General features: G+C 44.8%; 1 protein-coding gene across 1 annotated transcript in view; it reads left to right on the top strand.

Moving 5' to 3' along the window:
* Positions 1-251: 251 nt before the first annotated feature.
* Positions 252-19,075, top strand: part of CHRNB4 (cholinergic receptor nicotinic beta 4 subunit) — a 34,804-nt gene continuing 15,980 nt past the window's right edge. Inside the window, exons 1-2 of the mRNA XM_040413598.1 lie at positions 252-307; positions 8,626-8,767. Of these exons, the coding sequence (XP_040269532.1) occupies positions 252-307; positions 8,626-8,767 (198 nt within the window). The remainder of the gene's footprint in view (positions 308-8,625; positions 8,768-19,075) is intronic.

Genomic DNA, 19,075 nt, shown 5'->3' with positions numbered 1-19,075 from the left:
TGGAGACAATAACCATCCAGAGAGAGCTTCTCCCATACATCTGCTGCGCTGCCATCCTGGAGGCACTTACCTGCTGCTGGATCTACCAACCTCCTCTGTGCCTCCCCTCCCTGCTGCTGGCAAACTTTAGCTGCTGTTGTCTATGTGATCCCACAATCAGATCATCCACCTTGCAGATTCCTTTGTCCTGGAGCCTGCCCCATCGTGAGCCCGCAGAGTCCATCCAGACTATAGGACACATCTGATGTACCATGGAGGATCTGACCGCCCTGCTTTTTGTGACCGCTCTCCTCCTGGTCGACTGTGAGTATTGCAGACTTCATTCATTTTTATTGTTAGAAAAATGTGCAAGGTGTCAGCATCTGACATTCTTAGGAGAATAAAACAAAGCAATCAGTCCTATCCAGAATGCCACAATACAAGGTATGGCACATGCCAAAGCACAAAATACTGTGGGACACATATAGTCTATGTGATCTAGTGGATATAGTATCATTTCCTACCTTGGAATATCATCATTCCTATGTTTGTGTCAGGTATACTGATGATGACACTTTGTTTCTTGGCAGAATAATAGCTTCTGGAAGACTAGAAAAACTAAAAAATTGAAATAATGATGTACACAGTTATCATGCCTCAGTTTTCAAGTATATCTCATTACTTATATAGACATTTAATCGACATTAGTTGGATGAAACCTATTCCACAGATACTAGAAGTATTAGAAAAGACAACCGATTACCTTGTCATTCTTCACACATCTAAGTGGACATGAAGTGAGCTGCTATTCATAACGGGTTCTTGGTAAACATTTATCATCATAAGTGGTTTCTATATATGAAGTGTCAAAATCTCCATCATGTCCTGTCTTCTCTTTGGGTCTTCAAGCTTCTCAATGCTTTTTCATCTTGGTTCCTTTAGTCCTCTTTCCCCTTCAGCTCTTTCGAGCATAATTATCTTTTCCAGTGAGCTGAGTCTTAATATAATATGACCATAAATAAGACAGCTCCAGCGTTTTCATTTGAGCTTCATGCGGAGGATTTTGCTTGATTTGGTCAAGGATCCGTTTGTTTTTCATGCTCAAGTCTTCAGCAACATCAAAGTTAAAAGCTTGGCATAAAAAACTGTCAATGGCTCCAATGTATTTTCAATGTCTTTTAAATGGAAAGCCCACTTATGAAGTAAGAATTATTAATTGATTAATTGATTCATAAGTTTTACCATAAAGAATATTTAAAGCCAGTTTTAATATCCCCAGAACATTATGAATTAACATATGCATTAGAATGTCTATTATTATGTCACAGAAAAAGTCAGTGTGGCAGAATACACTTGTCTGTGAGTAAGCCTGTATTACACTGCCAGATTCTGCCACATCACCGCTAATGAGCATTCATAGGAATGCTCCTTAGCGATGATCTGGCAGTGCAATACTGCCGCCAATTCTCCAATCGTCATCGGTCAATCCAGATTTGTAAGCATACGTAAAAATCGTAGTTTGCCGGCAGCAGATCATGCTGTCTAATCACGATCTGCTGCCGGCAGACAACGAGTCTGTATGGTGACGAGCAATGGCATAACGATCGTTCCTCCCCATACTCTGGAGGAGATCACTGCATGTAATAGCAGCGCTCTCTTCCACTGACAAGCAGGCGATTACCGGGAAGGAACGCTTCCCTCCCAACAATCATCTGCCTGATCTTTAATGTAATACAGCCCTAACTATATAGCCATAATAGACTCATTATTATGATGCTGAAATGATCAGGATTGATCAGATTTAGACAATGCTGACATCTAGTGGCTAATAACATGCATACAAGTTATACAATACGTTTTCTATAAATAGTTTATTATTGTATGTGCCATGCATTTTAGCTATAATGAAAAGTCTTTGTCCCTCACTGCAATCACATTTTGTGAGGCTAATGATAAAAGAAATCATATACACATATTCTATCAAATTCAAGGATGTTACATTAGGCAAGTTTACATTCGGTTACTTCCTGTAACTGGGCACACAGACTTTACTATCCTAGTTGCAGCATCTACATGAGATTTCCATACCAATAACACAGCATATTGATTAGAAAAGACGCTGAGTCGTGAATTGCAACTCAGCTCCATCAAAGTGAATGAAGTGATTCATCTACAACATATGGCGGATGTGTGGTGCTGTATCCTTAAGATTGGCTATCAATATCAGGTCAGTGGTGGTCCAGTTTTTGGAACCCCCTGTCAATCAGCAGTTTGAAGGTGAAACAGCCCTTGTACGTACATAGGTAGCTATGAGTCACTGATATGACAAGTACAAAGATAGTCTCAGATAGACACCACTGTGTCACAGCACAGAGATACTGCACACAGTGGTGTCATAACACAGTGATGTCACAGTAAAGGGATAATAAACACAGTGATGTCACAGTACAGGGATATTAAACACACTGATGTCACAGTAAAGGGATAATGTACACAGTGATGTCACAGTAAAGGGATAATGTACACAGTGATGTCACAGTACAGGGATAATGTACACAGTGATGTCACAGTACAGGGATAATGTACACAGTGATGTCACAGTACAGGGATAATGTACACAGTGATGTCACAGTACAGGGATAATGTACACAGTGATGTCACAGTACAGGGATAATGTACACAGTGATGTCACAGTACAGGGATAATGTATACAGTGATGTCACAGTACAGGGGATAATGTACACAGTGATGTCACAGTACAGGGATAATGTACACAGTGATGTCACAGTACAGGGATAATGTACACAGTGATGTAACAGTACAGGGATAATGTACACAGTGATGTCACAGTACATGGATAATGTACACAGTGATGTCACAGTACAGGGATAATGTACACAGTGACTTCACAGTGCAAAGATATAAAACACAGTGATGTCACAGTACAGGGATAATAACACAGTGGTGTCACAGTACAGGGATAATGTACACAGTGATGTCACAGTACATGGATAATGTACACAGTGATGTCACAGTACAGGGATAATGTACACAGTGACTTCACAGTGCAAAGATATAAAACACAGTGATGTCACAGTACAGGGATAATAACACAGTGGTGTCACAGTACAGGGACAGTGATTTCAGAGCACATGAATAATGCACAAAGTGATGTCACAGTACAGGTCTAATAAACACAGTGACTTCACAGTACAAAGAAAAATACAGAGATGTCATAGCACAGGGATAATTAAAGAGGTTGACTCACTTCAGCAAGTGGCATTTATCATGTAGAGAAAGTTAATATAAGCCACTTACTAATGTATTGCTGTTATCCATATTGCTTCCTTTGGCTGGCTGGATTCATTTTTCCACCACATTATGCACTTCTCATTTCCATGGTCACGACCACCCAGCATTCCATCAGCGGTGGCCGTGTCACACTATAGGAAAAAGCTCCAGCAACTCTGGTGGCCGGGACCGTAGAAATGCACATAGGCTAGTGCTTTTTCCTATAGTGTGCAAGCACGACCACCGCTGCTGGAATGCAGGGTGGTCATAAGCATGGAAATGAGAAGTGTGTAATGTGATGAAAAATGAATCAAGCCAGCAAAAGAAGCAATATCGATAATAGAAATACATTAGTAAGTGCCTTGTATTAACTTTCTCTACATGATAAATTCCACTTGCTGAAGTGAGACAACCCCTTTAACATGGTGATGTCACAGTACAGGGATAATGTACAGGACTTTTCTCTTCACTATTTTTAATGACCTCTGTGACAGAGACCCTGAATGGAGCCTTGGACGCAGATGTGAACATAGCCTAAATGCCCCTTACTTCGGTAGAGATGGGTCCCATTAGTTGCTAAACCCACAACAGCTGCTGTGCCTGCTATCCTGGTAGTTACACCCTGTGTTTTAGACAAAATGTGGCCCTGTGCAAAATCAAAAGTGGGGCCCCAATTCTTGTAATAATCTACCAACAATACGGTCACATTCTCAGATTCTGGCCCTCCCCCACAGATTTACATCCTATAAAGAACCACACACAGATCTGCACTCTCATGGCCCCTAGAATACACCAAATGTCCCCCCCCCCACAAATTTACAACCCATAAAAACCCCCACACACAGATCTGCACCCTCATGGCCCCCAGATTATGCCACATGCCCCCTCCCTTCACAAGAATGAGTTTCCCTCCCTCACAAAAAGCTACAGCAATAGAGCGGGTTGTTATACAGCACGTACCCCAGGACTGCTCTGCACACCAGTAGACCTTCCGTCCCATGGCCGTTTGCAGGCATACACAATCCCTCTCTCCCAAAGTTCCTTCACAAGCTCCAGCAGTTCGTGCCGAAAGAAAACTGTCCTATACACATTTGGTCATGTGACCATTAAGGAGCATGTGACCACTGATGTCACAACCCTCCTTCTTCCAAATCCATTCTAGCTTTTACCCTAGCGCAGCAGTGTGGTAAGAAGAAGGAGGAGATGGCACCAGGTTTGCTTTCCTCACAGAACGCCTTGACTCCAGCGTCTTGATGATTTGAGCACTGACTGAGGCTGGGCTTGCTGCAGTGAGCAGGCCTATAAGGTCCTGAGCGGGGGTGCTGTTAGGGTTGCCACCTTTCCCAACCAAAAATAATGGCCAGGTTTACACAGAATAAAAAGGTTGCCGTTGTTTGGGGCATGGCTTAACGCGGGTGTTATTTGATCATATTTTACGTTTTGCTCTTTTTCCCCACAAAAAATCTTTTCACCCTGTGTATTTAACAATTTTTTAGCCTCTGTTATTGAAGTGAAGAGCTATAGAGCTCAATGTTAAAATGCTACAGATATATTATGGCTAAAAAAAACTCAGTAGTAGTTTCCCATGTGTTATGTATTTATATATATATATATATATATATATATATATATATATCAGAACTATAATTTTGTACTTTTAGTTGCATATTTTTTTAGTAATTCCAAATTTATTTTGTGCCATATTTTTTGTTGTTGCAATTACTAAAAAAAATAACATGATACTTCTGCTATATATGAATGCATAATACATGGGAAACTACTACTAAGGATTTTAGCCACAAAATATCTGCAGCAGTTTGACATTGAGCTCTATAGCTCTGTGGTTAAGGCTCTTGACTGACAATGCTTTAGGATACACCTTCATGTTATAGCCCTGACTCCATATATGGACACAGCCATATATGATACTAGAGCAGGGACTCCCAGAAGCACTAACTCCATATATGGACATAAAGCAGGGACTCCAAAGCCGTATATGGAGTCAGAGCACAGACTCATAAGCAGCTGGGATGCCAGCACCAGCTGCCCTCTGTTCCTTCCACCTCCTCAATTGAAGCTGATGAAATACCAGCAATAATAATTTCCATAGAAAAAAAATTACAGGTACCTGCCATCTCAGCACAATACCAGACAGGCCCTCTAACCTGCGCAGCTTAGAAGGAACACTGCCTGAGTCCTGGTTTCCTCATGTTTAATCAGTTGGCTGTGACGCTGCAGTTTAAAGTGGGGCTTTTCAGCTGTCCGCCTGCTAGCTTCCACGGACGTTCAGCTGAACAGCAGCACTGAAGCAGGGGCCCCCTTAGATGATGGGGGCCCTGGGCAATTGCTCAGTTCGCCGCCCCCCCTAACGCTGGCCCCAGGGGCGTAGCTGAAGGCTCATGGGCCCTGGTGCAAGAGTTAGGCTTGGGCCCCCCTTCCCTCAGTGCTTTGTGTGTCTTCTTATGCAGCACAAGGGTCTTTGGGCCTCCTCAGGCTCCTGGGCCCGGTAGCGACTGCTACCTCTGCACCCCCTATAACTACGCCCCTGGCTGGCCCTGTTTACACTCATGCCCCACTGTCTGCTAACAGGTATTCACAGTGGTCTATTAAAATAGCAAGTGCAGTGCTCTATGACAGACACACTCTCCTCATAACTGTGATAGCCATGCTGATTCCAGAAAAAAAGGACTTTAATGGGCCCCCTTAAATAGTATCTGCCAGAATTCATTATAAACAGTGCCTTGCTAGGTGCCCCCTAAATGGGCTACTTACACATTTACATTAGTTACAGTGTCTGTTGCAGCATACATATATAATGCTCTTATGTAGCAATTGACTGGATCCCTCATGTTCTTCCCAAAGTCCACCGGAGAACCCTTTAAGAGAAGCAAGGGTTGTGTGTCATAGTGCTCCATCAATGTAGTTTTCCTTTTTACTATTAGGACTAGAGGCGACTTGTGCTACATAGCAGGATGCACTGAACACACAATGCAACATACTGGATAGACGAGTGCCATGTAATATGGATGCAGCATTGCTAGCTGCAACTGCCTGTTGGTTCACAAGCTAAAAACTACACATTGATGTTCCCATTATTAAAACAGCATTATGTACTGCAGCTAATGTCACGTGTGCTGAATTTCACACGTATAACCGCTCTATATGAATATGTTACAAGTAGTACAGCACCAGAACATGCAAAAGCAATAAATAAAAGATAAATGTAAAATATATAAGCTCTAAAAGATGATTATCTCAGAGCTATAAAATCAAATGAAGAACTCTATGTACAAAATAAATTGCAAAATATATTATATACTGGGTAAATTATTTTACTTGGATAAACTGAATGTATGAACATATAAATCTTTTGAAGTGTTTTTTTTATTGAACTTTGTATAATATGTGAGGTGCAAAGGTTACCGAGTTCTTCACAGGCCTCTGACTCATTGATTTAAAGACAGGCAGACCTTTGTAGATTTACACACTTTTGTAAAATATTCATCAACATTCAAGGGTTAGGCTGAACAGGGGCTATCTAGGGCTTAAAGCATAAAGGAAATTGGGGAGGGGTTGCAAATGTTACTAAGATAATAGTGTCAGGATTCAACCCACCTTGTCCTTTCCATGAGTAACATGCTATGTCAAGGGACTCCATCATACTGTTAGTTTAGTCTATGCCAGTTTAATGTTTCAAGTAAATCTTATATACAGTTTGAGTGTCATTTACTAACAGAAATTCACCTATATTTGGCGTATTTCTGGTGCAGATTGCGACACAAAGGTTATTTGCGCCACAATATGCAAGTTTTCCTCGCTCACGCCAGGTCTAAAAAGGGGTGCAGGACTTAGGCAGGGAAGGGGACGGGCCAGTAGGCCCGTCTCATTTTCTTTTTCTATGCCTGTTTTAGGCATAGAAAACAGTCTAATTTTAAGCCAGTAAGGAAGCTGGCGTAGGTTTTGATCAGAAACGTTATGTACAGACCCGCGCCTCTTCATAACTTTGGTGGATCGACCACCAGCGCACGGGATTATTAAGACCGATGACTAAAACGCTGGTCTTAATAAAATAACCCCTTTGTGTTTACATGTGAGTGCCTATACGAATTGCTTTATGATGAATTCATAGAGTTAAATAAAGGTATCATGTTCCTAAAGCATCTTATGTATGCAATGATATGTAAAGAAAGAGCATCCAGCACTCAGGGATGGGATTTTTATAAAATATAGTAGAACGGTATAGTGCCTTCACTTATAAAATCTTACCTTAAATTTTTGTATTCTAGTGAAAATATTGCTACACTAACAGAAGCAAGAAAAAACAGGTCAGCCCACTGGAATTACCTAAATTTTTACATTGATTACTGTGAGAAAATGTGAGCCGATTACACCATAGTCACAATTATAGAGAGCACATTATTAGTAACATGCAGAAATTCAGGTAATTTCACGCTTCGGTGTGGGAGGGAAACACCACACAGAGCATAGGAGGAAAGGGGGAAACAGGGAATCAGGCCTGAGAACTAGGGAAGGAAAATGGACACCTCCTAGTGAAAACCCTAACCAAAATCCTGACTGACTACCAGTATGAACAGACCCCAAAGGTAGGTGTGTTCATACACAGGAATACCTAGAGTCCTATCAAGCCCTATAGGACCCTGGTACTAATGGCAGGGACGAGACTACCTGTTCCTCCAAAAGGAAGGACGAACAGGAGTCTCCTTCAGGCCTAATACAAACAATAGGGGAATGCAACACACAGAACCCAAACAAAATACAAAAGGCAAAGGAAAGACTTAACTTCAAAGGAGCAATGGAAGCACTAGGAACTCAGCCGAGATCCAACCACAATCTATCCAAAGGTCCAAACAGTAGCTATAAACTGCACAGCATTGTGGGAGAAGCAACTATAAATAGAGAAGGTTAAATGACCCTAATAGCCACACCTGGGGAAAGAAGGTGTGGCAAGCGCCAGAAACAACACGGACATCATTTGATCCAAAAAGAAAACATGTCAGATCAAACCACATGTTGCCAGTCTCCCTAATCTTCTGCCACCTGTCGCGGGAATGTCCGTGACAAGTAATTCCTACTTTTTCTTGCAACTTCGCTGGTGTATAAAAATTTATTATGTATCTTGTCAATGTTAAAATGAACAAATATACCCAATAGGTCTTGTATATGCTTATCTCGTATATTGCATGCATTATAAAAATGCTAAATTAAAAAGTATTTGAAATATAAGGATTGTCTTAACAACACACGTTATAGAATACCTATGGAAATGTTATTTTCTATTATGTAAATTATTTGCTGATACTATATCTGTGTTATGTTGTTCCATTATCTAGATAGCAAAGCAGCGGATTCAGAAGAGAGATTAATGAACACCCTTTTAAGGAAAGATAGATATAATAAACTCATCCGTCCAGCTTATAATAATACACAGCGGGTCTCCATTCAACTCCAGTTGTCTTTGGCTCAACTCATCAGTGTGGTAAGAGGTGTTTTCTACATGTCTACGAATACATTACAAATACATTTTGCCCTTATTTTTTATTTCCTGTTGCTTTTATGATGCCAACATTTCCCACAGCACTGTACAAGGAATACCGTCATTTATATCAGTCCCAGTTCACAGTAGGGTTCAAAATCTTATCTCCTTATCTCAATCACATACACACATTAGAGGTGCATTTACACCTGCCAAGGAGCAGCAGATTGCCAGGAAGGAAGTACTCCTTCCCGCCAGTCGGCTCCTCGCTCAGTGGAGGTGAAGCGCTACAGTATGAGCACGAGGGATGACTAATGCGATTGCTCTTCCTCATACAGCTGCATTGTTTTTGGGCAGTAGACTACTGTTTAGACTGCACAATCTGCTGCCCAGAAACCATCATTTAGGTGTAGGCACGAACGAGCGTTTCGCTGGGTGCGCAACTCAGCATGCAGTTATGTTTCAGATATATATGTATATATATTGTAGAAAGGCACAAGGAACCATCATAGATGGAAGATATGTGTCACCGAGGTTCCTGGCCTCGGTGAAGTAGGAGCCAGTAGGTGCATATGTCCGCAGCAGTTGCTTATGGACACTTTGATAGTTAGCATAGCTGTGAAAAGCTAATCCGGGCCGGCTTTAACTGGGAGCAGCCAAAGTGCAGGGTGGGTGGCTGTTCCCCATGGTCCAGGCCGGGTTTTATACGGGCTTACAAAAAGTCAGCCAGCAGGATCAGGGGTGTGATTACCTGGCTGATGGTGGAGCTCTGTGTAGCTGTGTGTTTTTGGAGCCGAGTGAAAACCGGAGGGTCTCTGCCGAGAGACAAAGGACAAAGCAAGGTCCCTATCCACTCTGTGGGGAGTACGGTACTGTGCCCTAAACCTTCCTATGTGATTGTTCAGATTCAAGACTGAATTGTTTTTCTTTAAAGAGGACCTTTCATTACAATAAAAAATCTAAACTAAGTATGCTGACATGGAGAGTGGCGCCCAGGGATCTCCCTGCACTTACTATTATCCCTGGGTGCCGCTCCGTTCTCCTGGTATAGGCTCAGGTATCTTCAGATTTTCGGGTCAACTGGGAGGAGCCTTCTCTTGTTCTCCTGGGCCTCTCCTTCTCCCAGGCTTTTACGCTGGCCAATCGCAGCGCTCAGCTCATAGCCTGAGAGTTTTTTTTATCGTAATGAAAGGTCCTCTTTAAGTGTCGGCTGAAGTAAGCTGATCACTACCGCCTGTTGAATTGTGGTGTGCCAACAATAAAATACATTTCTTACTTTGATTTCCCCCACTAAAAGGCTACTGTGTATTTATCTGAAGGTTACCATTTGGGAAATCCCTACAATATATATATATATATATATATAGATATGTACCGGTCTGTTAATAAGTTCATGCCTATTGTACTTGTGTTTTTATATTATGTATGTGTAACCCCCTCTTAGATGTATAGCAAGCGTGGAATTGACTTAATTGAATTAATTAATTAATTTCAAATACACATACACCATACACACACACACACACACACACACACACACACATATATATAAATACATTATATATACACTGCTCAAAAAAATAAAGGGAACACAAAAATAACACATCCTAGATCTGAATTAATTAAATATTCTTCTGAAATACTTTGTTCTTTACATAGTTGAATGTGCTGACAACAAAATCACACAAAAATAAAAAAATGGAAATCAAATTTTTCAACCCATGGAGGTCTGGATTTGGAGTCACACTCAAAATTAAAGTGGAAAAACACACTACAGGCTGATCCAACTTTGATGTAATGTCCTTAAAACAAGTCAAAATGAGGCTCAGTAGTGTGTGTGGCCTCCACGTGCCTGTATGACCTCCCTACAATGCCTGTGCATGCTCCTGATGAGGGGGCTGACGGTCTCCTGAGGGATCTCCTCCCAGACATGGACTAAAGCATCTGCCAACTCCTGGACAGTCTGTGGTGCAATGTGACGTTGGTGGATAGAACGAGACATGATGTCCCAGATGTGCTCAATTGGATTCAGGTCTGGGGAACGGGCGGGCCAGTCCATAGCATCAATGCCTTCGTCTTGCAGGAACTGCTGACACACTCCAGCCACATGAGGTCTAGCATTGTCTTGCATTAGGAGGAACCCAGGGCCAACCGCACCAGCATATGGTCTCTCAAGGGGTCTGAGGATCTCATCTCAGTACCTAATGGCAGTCAGGCTACCTCTGGCGAGCACATGGAGGGCTGTGCGGCCCTCCAAAGAAATGCCACCCCACACCATTACTGACCCAATGCCAAACCGGTTGCAGGCAGCAGAACATTCTCCACGGCGTCTCCAGACTCTGTCACGTCTGTCACATGTGCTCAGTGAGAACCTGCTTTCATCTGTGAAGAGCACAGGGCGCCAGTGGCGAATTTGCCAATCTTGGTGTTCTCTGGCAAATGCCAAACGTCCTGCACGGTGTTGGGCTGTAAGCACAACCCCCACATGTGGATGTTGGGCCCTCATATCACCCTCATGGAGTCTGTTTCTGACCGTTTGAGCAGACACATGCACATTTGTGGCCTGCTGGAGGTCATTTTGCAGGGCTCTGGCAGTGCTCCTCCTGTTCCTCCTTGCACAAAGGCGGAGGTAGCAGTCCTGCTGCTGGGTTGTTGCCCTCCTACGGCCTCCTCCACGTCTCCTGATGTACTGGCCTGTCTCCTGGTAGCACCTCCATGCTCAGGACACTACGCTGACAGACACAGCAAACCTTCTTGCCACAGCTCTCATTGATGTGCCATCCTGGATAAGCTGCACTACCTGAGCCACTTGTGTGGGTTGTAGACTCCGTCTCATGCTACCACTAGAGTGAAAGCACCGCCAGCATTCAAAAGTGACCAAAACATCAGCCAGGAAGCATAGCAACTGAGAAGTGGTCTGTGGTCACCACCTGCAGAACCACTCCTTTATTGGGGGTGTCTTGCTAATTGCCTATAATTTCCACCTGTTGTCTATTCCATTTGCACAACAGCATGTGAAATTGATTGTCACTCAGTGTTGCTTCCTAAGTGGACAGTTTGATTTCACAGAAGTGTGATTGACTTGGAGTTACATTGTTTTGTTTAAGTGTTCCCTTTATTTTTCTGAGCAGTGTATATATATATAAATAAAAGTCCAGGCAGCACACCTAGCAAGCATATAGACAGAAGGAGTGCCAGCGGAATTACACTTAACCAAAGTGTTCAATCGATTAACCACTTCCAGTAGGTGAGGGAGTGGTCATGGACTAGCTTGTGTAATTCTTGAATCGTCTTATTTGGATGTCAAATACTGTCACATTGACCCAACTGTTTCAATTCCTGTATGTCTCTCAATACAGCTTCAGAAAATAAATCAAAAGCATTGGAGGGTATTTGTGGAGTAAAATCCCTTTTCAATTGTAACCCCCAATCTGACAAACACAATTCATGTTCAGACGTAATAGCAATATTATGAGTACCCTGAAAATAAATTTTAAATTTTAACAATCTGAAAAAGTATAACAAATCTGCTTCTAGCTGGAACCAGTTAATCGGGCTAGATGGGCAAAAACTCAGACCCTTCTCCAATACCTGTAACTGTATAGGTGATAAAATATGAGAGGAGATATTTACCACAGTCTGTGAGGTCAGCTTCTGGTTTTTACGGTATCGGTTCCTGTTGCGGCCGCCCCTTCTTGTTGCTTTTTTCTTGCACTGGGTGAAGTTACTAAAAATACTGTAGATTCACTCGAGGTTGTTTCCTCTATCTTTTTAGTTTTTCTTTGGCCTTGATTCTGGTTAACCCGGTTACCATCAGTCCAATTGTAGACATGTCCCGTGGTATAATCCATTGCATCACGTTGCCACTTTCCTCTTTTAGTTTCTTAAATCTCTTTTTTTATTTGTCCAAATAAGGTTGAAGCTTTTTATTATAGTCCTCATAGTCATGGGTGGATAATGTTGCTTTAAGTGGTTCCTCACCTTCCTATTTATTCGACTTAGTAGTTCAATGTTTAAAAGCATCAAATCACGTGAATATTTATTTGAAATCTGTTCATATTTTAAACGGAACTCTGGATCATGTGAGTACATAGACGATTTTGGTTGAGTACGCATTCCCCTAGGTATGCGATTAGTTTTTACAAATTCCACCAGAGTCGTAGAATATAGTTCTAAAGTCATACACTTCTTTGCATCACTTTCGTACCTCTTTTTTATATCCAAAAGTGAGGGGACAGAGAGAAAATAAACATCACCTTTGCAGGTCTCAATAATCCTGTCTTTGTCAGCTTCAGTATATGAAAAAACAGTGGGTGAAGATTGACATAGAGATGGATCCATAATGTAAATAAAACAATGAAAAAAAGAATATTTAGGCCATTTCCAGTTAGGCCTTTAAAAACCCAGCCAACAGCTCAGCTGAGTGTGGAAAGTATCCTCCATCTGACAGTGGAGCTCGGTCAGGCTTTGTTTTGGGACCTAAACATTTGGTACCGTGCTGGAGTGACACTGCTGGGAATCAGGCACCCTAAAGCCTGCTGTGGATGGCTGTGGACTGCCGTGGACAAATCAGCCTGCCAGGTAACCTCTTTGTTCTGTGGACTTTGTGCAGTGTGAATTAACACCAGGACTCTGCAAAGTATTTGTGTTACTTTTTTCCTTTGGTGTGAATAAACACTGATCTTTTTGCTTTACTACGGTGTTCTTGCCTCTGTACAGCAAATCCCTACAATTGGTGGCTTGGAGCAGGCAAGCGCAGTGAGGCTGGCGTGAACACCAAAATTTTTTTTGGTTTGCACATGGTTGTATGTCATTTATCAAACCGGCTAGATTCAAACCTGTGTCACGTGACAAAATGGAGGCTGTTGTGAAGGCCTTCATGGAGGCTAATCTGCAGCAGCGAGAGACCAACCTGCAGCAACTCGAGGCTAATAAGCAGCAGCAAGAGACCAACCAGTTGCTGCTACAACACGTGATGGCTTTGCAGACAGCAGGAGCAACCCCAAGCGTCCACGATGCCTGAAAACAGTCCGTGCAGCGATCCCTAAAATGACCCCTGCAGATGACGTCGAGACCTACCTGGCAATGTATGAGAAAGTGGCCATCAGGTAAAAGCTGCCCCAACATCAGTGGGCTGAGGTCGTCGCTACTTTTTTGACATCATAGTCACAGCGGGTGTATTTTGACTTGCCGGACGATCAAGCGGCCGACTACCCAAAGGTAAAGGGTGAGATTTTGGCAAGACTGGGGGTGAATGTGCTGGTCCGGGCCCAGCGGGTGCATCAGTGGGGGGTTCAACCCGGCTGAGCCAGTGAGACCCCAGTATTATAACCTGCTCAACCTGTTGCAAAAGTGGCTACAACCTGACGTGCTGAGCCCCACTGCTATGCTGGACCGGTTGTTAGCAGACAGGTTCTGGAGGGCTCTGCCACCCCCTCTCCAGCAATGGATTGGCCAGGTCTCTCCAGGTAATGCGCTGGAGATGGTCGACCTGGTGGAGCGCTATGAGGCTACCCGGAACTTGCAAGGGGGGGGGGGGCAGTCAAATCCCGTAATTCTCCACCCCGGACCCGGCAAATGGTGCCCACCAAACCCGCCCGGGATGTAACCCCTGTGGACCCCGCTCCAATAATCTGCTGGCGGTGTCGGGAGCCTGGCCATGTTCGAGCTGACTGTCCACATCAGGGGGAACCCATGGACACCGAACTTTGGCTTTCGTCAATCACAGGAAACTGTGTGCAGTGGGTGCTCCGGAGTCTCTGAACCACCTGTGCCAGGTGGAGGTGAGAGATACTCCAGCGGAGGCTCTGTTGGACTCGGGGAGTCTGTTGACCCTGGTAAGGGCTTCCCCACCGGCCGTAAGTTCGGAGTCATGTGTATACATGGGGACTTAAAAGACTACCCTACTGCTATGGTGTCCCTCTGTCCACGGTTTCTGGCAGGTGGACCCACGAGGTGGCTGTTGCAACCAATCTACACTATGAACTTATAATAGGGAGAAAATTCCCGGGCTTCCCGGCACTGTGGCCGGGTTTCGAGAGTGACTGATACCCATGAGACAGGGATAACCCTAGCAGAGTGGCCCGGCTCAGGGGGGAAACCAGAACCCTGGGAACCTGAGACCGAAGGGCCAGCGGTAGGGGTGACCGCCACTTCGGTGGAAGGGGGGAGACAACCCCGTTAAGTGTGATGGTGGGAGACGTGGATGACTTGCCGCCGGGTCCTGACTTGGCAGACCTCAATGTCTCCGGGGATAGTTTTGGTACAGCCCAACGTCGGGACCCAACCTTATCCCGCGCCTGGGAAAATGTGTTAATAGTAGTTGGTGAACCACAACAACCTGGGGCAGAGTCAGTGTTTCGTCGTTTTGTGGTTCATCAGGATATGTTGTATCGGGTAAAACAACTACGGGGGGGGGGGGGGCGGCTATCGAACAGTTGGTGGTCCCCAAGCCTTATCGCAAGCTTGTGTTAGATCTAGCCCACCAACAGGTTCTCGGGGGTCGCCTGGGGCTGCAGAGAACTCAGGATCGTATTCTACAGCGGTTTTACTGGCCCAGCATATTCAAAGAAGTGTAAAAATGTTGTAAGTCTTGCCCGACCTGCCAGATAACTAGCCCCCAGCCACATTTCCGTAGTCCCCTAGTACCTCTCCCGATTATCGAAGTACAGTTTGACCGAATAGCTATGGACCTCATAGGCCCAGTACCGAAGTCTGCCAGAGGGCATCAACACATCTTAGTCATTCTAGACTATGCCACTCGGCACCCGGAGGCAGTGCCACTGCGACATACCTCGGCCAAACTCATAGCTAAGGAGTTAATGGAGATGTTTTCCCGAGTGGGACTACCTAAAGAGGTTCTGACCGACCAAGGGACCCCTTTTATGTCCAAGGTGATGAGGGAACTCTGTAAGTTGCTGCACATAAAAGAACTACGGACGTCCGTTTACCATCCACAAACGGACGGTCTGGTAGAACGGTGTAACCAAACATTAAAAAATATGTTGAAAAAGGTAGTGTCTAAAGATGGGAAGGACTGGGACCTCCTTCTGCCTTATCTTATGTTCGCAGTGCGTCTACTGGATTCTCACTCTTCGAACTGCTATATGGTACGGTCTCGTGGACGTGGCCAAAGAGGCGTGGGAACAACAACCCACTCCACATAAAAGTGTTATTGAGTACGTTACCCAGATGCAAGATCGGATAGAGACAGTGTTTCCTCTTATTAGGGAGCATATGGAGGCAGCTCAGCAAGCCCAGAGTCGGGTCTATAATCGACAGGCTCGGGTCCGGATCTTTAACCCGGGTGATCGGGTTTTGGTTCTGGTGCCGACCGTGGACAGTAAGTTCCTGGCTAGGTGGCAGGGGCCCTACGAGGTACTCGAGAAAATTGGAGATGTAAACTACAAGGTACACCAGCCAGGGCGGCGAAAGCCGGAGTAGGTTTACCATGTGAATTTACTCAAACCGTGGAAAGATAGGGAAACCTGTACAGAAGACAGCCTGCGGCTGGGTTTTCTAGGAGAAGAGGTACTGGCCCCTCTGTCTGATGCAAGAGAGGCAGCTGCCACAGTAAAAAATGCTGACAGCCTCTCCTCTAAACAGACTCAGGAGGCCAGGCAGTTCATTAGTCTGAACACGGATGTGTTCTCGGACCTCCCTGGACACACTTCCATAATCCAGCATGACATTGTCGCTGAGCCTCAGGCAAAAGTCCGATTTAAAACCATACTGGGTACCCGAGGCTCGACGACAAACCATATCTGAGGAGGTGCAGCTAATGTTGCAGCTAGACGTCATTGAGGAGTCAAAAAGTGAGTGGGCCAGTCCTATAGTATTGATACCCAAGCCGGACGGGACGTTGCGGTTTTGTAGCGACTTTCGAAAACTTAACGAGGTTTCCAAATTCGATGCGTATCCCATGCCCCCGGTGGATGAGCTCATCGAGAGGTTAGGACAAGCCCAGTATTTTTATGTTTTGGACTTCACGAACGGGTACTGGCAGGTGCCCTTAACGGAGGCTGCCAAAGAGAAAACTGTCTTCATCACGCCTGAGGGGCTGTATCAATATAAGGTCTTACCCTTTGGTCTGCATGGCGCCCCTGCCACTTTTCAGCGACTAATGGACATTGTGCTTCGTCCACATCGTCGGTACACTTTGGCTTACCTGGATGATATTGTCATATACAGTGCAGACTGGGAAAGTCACCTACCCAAAGTGCAGGCTGTAGTGGACTCCCTTCAGAAAGCTGCCCTAACCGCTAACCCAAAAAAATGTGCGATAGGGTTAGAAGAGACTAAGTACCTGGGGTATGTCGTTGGGCACGGAGTCATCAAACCCCAAGTGAACAAAATAGAGGCGATACGGAATTGGCCCCGACCTGTCGCCACTAGACAAATAAAGTAATTCCTGGGAATGGTGGGCTATAACATGAGGTTTGTTCCCCACTTTGCTACTCTAGCCACGCCCTTGACAGGGCTCTTGAAGGGATGAAAATCAGTTATGGTTCGCTGGGATGATCGGGGCGGAAGAGGCTTTTGCCGCTTTGAAGTTGGCCCTGTGTGGGTCACCGGTTTTGGTGACGCCTGACTTCAAGAGGGAGTTTGTGGTACAAGTAGGCCTCGGTGCTGTACTGTCTCAGGGAGTCAACGGGGAGGAGTATCCCGTTGTCTTCCTAAGCTGCAATCTCACCCCAGCCGAAACCAGATACAGTATAGTGGAGAGAGAGTGCCTGGCTATCAAGTGGGCACTTGAGTCTATCCGCTACTATTTGTTGGGGAGAAAGTTCCACCTGGTGACCAACCACTCCCCTCTCAAGTGGATGAGGCCAAAGACAGGAATGCCCAGGTCACCAGATTGTTTTTGTCTCTGCAGAACTTTAAGTTCTCGGTAGAACACAGAGAAGGCCGGTTGAAGGGAAACGCAGATGCCCTGTCCCGGGTGTATTGTCTGGCATGTGTCCACCCTCTCTGGGTTGAACAAAGGAGGGGGGGGGGGTATGTGACACAGTGAGGGGTTGTGTCTGGCTAGACAGGTATTTTGCTCCCAGCATGTGCGGCTGGGCTGGTTTCCAGCCAGGTGAGGTCAAATACTTGACCAGAGTTTAAGTGCCGGTCCGGGTTTTGGCAGCACCTGGCTGTCCTTCAATAGGCAGCTGGGCTCAGCAGAGATGTCTCTGTTTTTGGGTTCTGAGGCTTTGTGCCATGCTGGAGGTCTGAGAGCCACATGCTGGGGAAACAGGCCCCCTAAAGCCTGCTGTGGACTACTGGGGGCAGAACTGCCAGCAAGGTGACTTGTGTTATATGAACTTTCCATTGTGTGTGAATTAACACCAAGACTGCAAAGTTACGTGCTGTTTTGTGCAATTGCCTCAAGTGTGAATAAACACTGACATTTTGAGTTAAGAACTTGTATTTTGCCTCTGTACTGCGCCTGCTTACCCTATCTACCAGAGCGAAACCACACTATATATACACTCACCTAAAGAATTATTAGGAACACCTGTTCTATTTCTCATGAATGCAATTATCTAGTCAACCAATCACATGGCAGTTGCTTCAATGCATTTAGGGGTGTGGTCCTGGTCAAGACAATCTCCTGAACTCCAAACTGAATGTCAGAATGGGAAAGAAAGGTGATTTAAGCAATTTTGAGCGTGGCATGGTTGTTGGTGCCAGACGGGCCGCTCTGAGTATTTCACAATCTGCTCAGTTACTGGGATTTTCAAGCACAACCATTTATAGGGTTTACAAAGAATGGTGTGAAAAGGGAAAAACATCCAGCATGCGGCAGTCCTGTGGGCAAAAATGCCTTGTGGATGCTAGAGGTCAGAGGAGAATGGGCCGACTGATTCAAGCTGATAGAAGAGCAACGTTGACTGAAATAACCACTCGTTACAACCGAGGTATGCAGCAAAGCATTTGTGAAGCCACAACACGCACAACCTTGAGGCGGATGGGCTACAACAGCAGAAGACCCCACCGGGTACCACTCATCTCCACTACAAATAGGAAAAAGAGGCTACAATTTGCACGAGCTCACCAAAATTGGACTGCTGAAGACTGGAAAAATGTTGCCTGGTCTGATGAGTCTCGATTTCTGTTGAGACATTCAAATGGTAGAGTCTGAATTTGGCGTAAACAGAATGAGAACATGTATCCATCCTCTGATGGCTACTTCCAGCAGGATAATGCACCATGTCACAAAGCTCGAATCATGTCAAATTGGTTTCTTGAACATGACAATGAGTTCACTGTACTAAAATGGCCCCCACAGTCACCAGATCTCAACCCAATAGAGCATCTTTGGGA

Source organism: Bufo bufo, chromosome 1 (genome assembly GCF_905171765.1).
Source record: "Bufo bufo chromosome 1, aBufBuf1.1, whole genome shotgun sequence".
Taxonomy (NCBI): Eukaryota; Metazoa; Chordata; class Amphibia; order Anura; family Bufonidae; genus Bufo; species Bufo bufo.
Note: the sequence above shows the minus strand (reverse complement) of the source record. Positions and strands in the feature narration are given on the sequence as shown.